Consider the following 5,608-nt stretch of genomic DNA (forward strand, 5'->3'; position numbering starts at 1 on the left):
GCCCCTAGAGCCGTGTTCCCTGGGGCTCCTTTGCCAGCCAGCAGAGCCGGGGCTTGGGGATCCTGGAAGGGGTTGTGGTGATGCAGGGGGTGGTCAGAGGGGAGTCAGAGGGAAACTGGGGGAGCGGCAGGGCCAGCCTATCAGATGGGCCCCCACCTGTGAGCCACGGGGCCGGCGGGAGCCAGGCCTGCCCTGGTTCTCAAAGCACTCAACAGCTCGAGCCCTCCGCCGTGGAGCAAGAAAGGCCAAAGAAACGAGGAGTCTTCGTGGGGCTGTTGGAGGGCCACTGGCCGCCTCCTCTGCTCCTCCGGGTGGCAGCGTTGGTGTGTGTGCTGGCTGGGGTGGACGGGGTCACACGTCTGTACTAATAGCCCTTGGATTGGTGAAGGCCTCACGCCCAGAGCCTGGCCAGGTCACCGGGTAACTCTGGGGCGCTGCCAGTTTGAGGGATGGGGGTCCCCCCTCCTTGTAGCAAACGGGAGCAAAGGAGAGCCTCTCGCCTCCACCTCCGTTGGGCACCATGTCAGCTGTCCGTATGTAGAAGGGGGCGTGGTAGGGGGAGCAGGTGGTGCAGTGGCCGGCGGCCACCCCGCACGGCTGGCTGCAGGGCTCGCCGGTGAGAGGTGCCAGGCTGCCTCTGCCGTCCAGGGCTCGGGAGCTGCAGGCATTGCAGGTGGGGCCCCTGGGGTGGGCGGGAAGGCCATGCTCCTCCTCTTCGTCCTCCTCCTGGTCTGCATCTTCAGCTGTGCTCTTCTTGCAGCAGTAATACTGCGGGGAGGGGACAGAGATGGCTGAGAGGTGGTGCCCGCCCGCCCCCGGGTACACCTGGCCTTTTCTCTCCCTGTTGCTCAGTGTAGTAACTCCAGGCTACGGTTGAGGAGGGCCGAGAGAAGGACACACATCTCAAGTGGAAGGCAGGGCTGAGGGCTCTCCAGGAGCAGCTCTCAGAGTATCCCCCGAAGGGTGGCCTTCCCACCTCTCCCAAAACCTCAGGTGAATGTGATGACCCAGGATCTCCTGGCCACTCCCTGGGTGCCTGAAGGGTGCAGAGGGTGGTGCGTGGCTCCCTTCCGACCACCCACAGCTCCCAGCCTCCTGGACTTAGGTCTCCTACACTCCATGGCTTTGGGCTTTGTTGGGCCCAAAGTGGGCTTCCAGTTTTCTGCCCCCATAATGAAGTGGCTTGCCGGTGGCTGGGCAGCCTCCAGCCACAGGCCCAGGGGACTGACCTGGAGCCTACAGTAGCACAGGACGGCGATGATGCAGAGGAGGATCACCGTAGCTAGGATTCCGCCAGTGATCACGACCGTTCCCGCGGTCATCCGCCCGATGCCCCATCCAACTCTGCAAAGACGTGTGCGGAGGTTGAGACGCAGGGGACCTGAGGGCAGCAGGAGCTGGGAGGGCCTCAGCGCCCCGGGGCCTGAGATTGGCAGGGGCTGGGGCTGGGGCTGGGGCTGGGGCCAGCCTGAGCTGGGGTGAGTGAGAGCTGTTACTCCCCGTGGAATAAAATGAGCTGGTGACGCAGGTGGGTGTCTGAGTAGAGGACTGGCCTATAGAAGAGCTCGTGGGGACAGCTTCCATCACTGTAGCATCATCCCACGGACTCCAGGGAGGAGGCGGGTGCTAATTCTGCTCCCCATTTCCAATGTCACAGGTTCTTATTGTTTCCTCCTCAGTCCTCTTGCCCCCATTCCTCTCTCCCTACCTCCTTCTTGACCTCCCTGGCCCCATGGTTCCAATACCGGCCTCTGTAGGGGGCTGAGGCTCTGGCCACGGGAGGCCTTCATTGCTCACAGGGACAGTTTGGGATGGTCACTAACCATCCCTGTTCCATACAGGAGGAGCTGAGGCCCGATGGATCGGCTGGGATTCTGCCCAGTCCGTTTCCCCCAAGGACCTGTCCTTACTGCTGCTCCCCTGGGTACAGACACTGATGGTCCTGGCTCTTCCCTTGATCAAGCCCACATTCCTTTTGGGGGCAACTCTCCTCGCCTTCAGTTGATGGTAAACAAGGCGAGGTGAGACCAGAGGGAGTGGGTGGGCCACGCCCAGGCTCCTGGAAGGCTGTGTCCAGGCTGGGAGACTGGTCCTGCCGATGTACAGGGGGAGGCAAGCTCCAGTAAGGGGCTGCCCGGGCCTCCCAGGGAACTGGCCGGTGGGGTGTCTGGAGGATGGAAGAATGACTGTAAGCACTTACGTTCAGTAAAGGGAACGGTGACCTGCAAGACAAAAAAGGGACAGAGAAGAGTGTCACCCATTGCAGAAGGCCCTGAGGGCGAGCTAGTCCCTCATCCTCCACCTGCTCTCATTCTCTCATCAGCAAGCCCACAGAGCCCAATGCAGGACTCCAGGTGGGTCTCCAACTGCCAGTAGATGTCCATTCCACTCGGAAATCCCCACTGTCACCTCAAACTCAATTAGGACAGGCTAAAGCCATCACTCTGCTCTCCACACAGGCACCCCACCTCTGAGCATCGTCTCGGGGGTCCCACCAAGGCTTCTCTGAAGGGCGTGGCAGGCTGTTCCTTCCTCAAGTGGGGGCCAGACCTCACCAGCACGCTGCTCACCATGCTGGGCATCCTGTGTGTTCACCAGGAGCAAGAGGTACCTTTTCCTTCACCCAAAGACTCCTCCTGTCCTCCGCTCTGCTCTGGAGGGCTCCTTCCTCACAGTAGCACTGTTCTCAATTCACTTAGGGGTGCTGAGCAGCCTCATTGCTGCCTGTGGTCTGTGGACCAGGCCTGGGCATCCTGGGGGAGCTGGCTGGAAACGTGGTCCCCCCTGAGGCCTAAGAGCCGGAGTCTACCTCTTGCCAAGGTCTCAAGGGGGTTCAGTTATACATTAGTTTGATGGAGCCATAGGATGTGCTCCTAGTCACTCAGACTTTAAAATCCTTAAGGTCTTCTGTTCTCCAGTGCACCGAGTCAGGGCCCTGCATCTCAGGCCCGCACTGACGCGATGGCTTTCCTAACGGGTTTTCTTCTTCCCACCAGGCCCCCCTTCCCCTCTGTGGCTCCAGCGCCTTCCCTACACCACGCTGTCTGCAGTGTACATTTATCTGGGCACAAACTTTCGTGAGGAGCTTCAAGGCCTCTGCCCTCCCCTCCCTCCCATGTGTCATTACCAATTCACCGCTCCCTCCAGTTCCCCCACGTGGCGCCTCGGCCCTGTCAGGTAGCCCCGGTTCCTAGGAAGCTTATAGCTTAGTGATGAAGACACTCAGCACATCCTATGACATGGAGTGAGACAGGCAGCCACGTCACAGTCCCGGGGCCTGGGGACACCAGAAGGGCAACTGTGAAGTGGGGAGGTGTGCCATGTTTGAATCCCACGAGCTGATGAGTGGGAGACAGGCGGACAGGGAAGAAAGAAGAGTCCAGGGGTGAGAAGCACCTGGACTTTGGGGTAGTAGGGTTCCAGAAGTGTAAGGGCAGGCGTGTAGCTGGAGAGACTATAGGCAAGGCACAAAATTGGGACTTACCGTTGTGGAGATGAAGGGGGTTCCCTAGGGGCTTTCATGGAGAAGCGCATCATCTCCACCTGTTCAAACCCCACCCATCCTTCAAGGCTGCAGAAGCCTTCCTCATCTTCCCCATCCCTGCTCTCCCAGTTCTGGACTCCACTGCCTTTTTCCATGTTCCTTCTTCAAATTCTGCCTCCGGGGGATGCTAGTGGCCTTTTAGCGTGGGGATATCTTGACTCCTCCACTAAACTGCCAGTCCTCTGCACTCAGGGGTTGTGTCTTGGATTGCTTCCTATACCCCCCACCCCCCAGCATCCTGCATCCTGTGCAGAAGAGTGGGAAGATCATTTCACTGTGCAGCACGTCACAGGCCTGGCAGTTATTACTTCAATTTTCCACCAGGGGGCAGAAAATCGCAACTCTCAGCTTAATCCCATCTGCAAACTGTTCAAGATCAACTTGACTTTGCCCAGATGCATAGTGGGCCAGGCTTTGGGAATTCACTGAGGCATCTAGTGGGGGAAAGATGAACCTCTGGCCAGAGAGGATTTATGTGATTTCACTACATCATCACTTGATCCTGCCCTGTTTCCCTGCATGCTCACGCCGAGGGCTGCTGAGGAGCCCTGTAAGGTGACAGACCAGGATGCAGCAGGCCCAGGTCATCATGCGGGGATTCCTGACCCAGAGAAACTCAGATAATCAGTGTGTGTCCTTTTAAGCTGCTAGGTTTGTTGTAACTAATACACGTCCCTGAAAATCTCACCAAAACTCCACAATGCAAGAGGGGCAGCCTAGGTCACAGGACGGCAAGTGTCTGAGCCAGGATGCCAGGGTCAGGCTGTGGGGTTTCTGTCGAGCCGGCTGCTTCTTGGGGAGCTTTGTGAGAAGGAGGAGGAGTCCCTGTGCTTCTGCCCAAGTCCTCGAAGGTCTGGGGCACAATGACTCAGTGGGGACCATGTCCAGGACCCAGACTTTCTGAAGCTCCCTCTCCATCCAGCTTCCTCCCCACTCAGGTCCCCGACACCTGTCTGTGGGGGTAGAGGGTTGGCTGGTGCCTTCACTTACGTGAAACAGCTGGAGCAGCGGTGGCTCAGTCACACAGGCTGCACCTGTGCAAATAGTGGTTGGGGGTTCCTCATGGCCAAGGGCATCAGTCCCTGCCAGAGAAGAAAGAGGAAGGTCAGTGGAGGCTGGACATAGAGGCTGGGGGGACAGACAGGCTGGAGCACTAGGTCATGACCTGACCCTCGGTGGAGGTCTCCCAAGGGCTTTGCTTCTTGCCCCCCAGGGTTGCCTTGGCCTCTTGAGAACCTGGGGAGACTCATAAGGTGGTATCAGGTCCCATCGTCATTTCCTTCCCTCTGTGCTGCTGTCTGGACCCCTCACACCTTGGCCAGAAGCTGGAGGCCAGAGGATAGACATGGTGCCTCAAGGACTGGCATGCCTGTGGCCAGCAGGTGCCAGGAGCAGAGCTTTGGGAGCAGCTCCGGAGGCAGCCGGCCACCTGCAGAGCGGCCTCCGTCCTTCCCTTCCAGGCCTCCCAGTCCCGCAGCCTGGCCTCCTTTCCCTAGGAGGCTCTCACTGCTGGGAACACAGGTCCCGTGTGCTTGGAGGTTACAGCAGGGCTCTTCCTACCCAGTCGTGAGTGACGTCAGAAGACCCAGGAGAGTGGGACAAGTCCTGAGCGCTGGCGGTGTGCAAGCTGCACAGCGGAATGGAAGAACATCTGTTTCAGGATCCACAAACCCACCTCTGTCCCCCATAAAATGCAGGTGGGTCATTCATCTGGTGAAGAACTGGGGAGGAAGACTTTCCAGGCAGAGCTGCTGCTGAGTTGTGAATCCCTCCCTCCAACGAGGGAGGAGGACCAGGGCTGGCCCCGGGGTGACCCACATCCCACCCAGTGGGGCCAGTCGTCAGAAATCCCAGCGGAAGAGGCTGAAGGCGGTCCCCAGATGCCTGGGGCTGAGCAAAAGCTGCCGGGGACCCTGCGAATGGAGACGGGGTGTTTGCCTGGGTTAAGGGAACTGTAGGAGAGAGGGGCACAACAGGAATCTCAGGGGGCACCCCACCCCGCCCCATTCACAAGAGCAAGGGCCAGTTTTAAGGCCTTTCCAGCTCTCAGTATCAGAACCCCAC

At 59.1% G+C, this 5,608-nt stretch overlaps 1 protein-coding gene across 1 annotated transcript; it reads right to left on the minus strand.

Annotated features, from left to right (window-relative positions):
• Positions 1 to 351: 351 nt before the first annotated feature.
• Positions 352 to 1,322, minus strand: LOC113182568 (protein FAM163A). Its single transcript, XM_026388526.2, has 2 exons — positions 1,230 to 1,322; positions 352 to 768 (listed from the first exon to the last, which is right to left on the minus strand). Exons 1-2 carry the CDS (start codon positions 1,320 to 1,322, stop codon positions 352 to 354), a joined length of 510 nt encoding a protein of 169 aa, XP_026244311.1.
• Positions 1,323 to 5,608: the final 4,286 nt, after the last annotated feature.

This window comes from Urocitellus parryii, chromosome 9 (assembly GCF_045843805.1).
Source record: "Urocitellus parryii isolate mUroPar1 chromosome 9, mUroPar1.hap1, whole genome shotgun sequence".
In the NCBI taxonomy this organism is placed as follows: Eukaryota; Metazoa; Chordata; class Mammalia; order Rodentia; family Sciuridae; genus Urocitellus; species Urocitellus parryii.

What these genes read in the sequence shown, in the direction of transcription:
- LOC113182568 (XM_026388526.2), bottom strand. Translation starts at nt 1,322, where the DNA reads ATGACCGCGGGAACGGTCGTGATCACTGGCGGAATCCTAGCTACGGTG. An exon ending in TGTGCTACTGTAGGCTCCAG is followed by an intron (nt 769 to 1,229) that starts GTCAGTCCCCTG and finishes CCCTCCCCGCAG; the next exon opens with TATTACTGCTGCAAGAAGAG.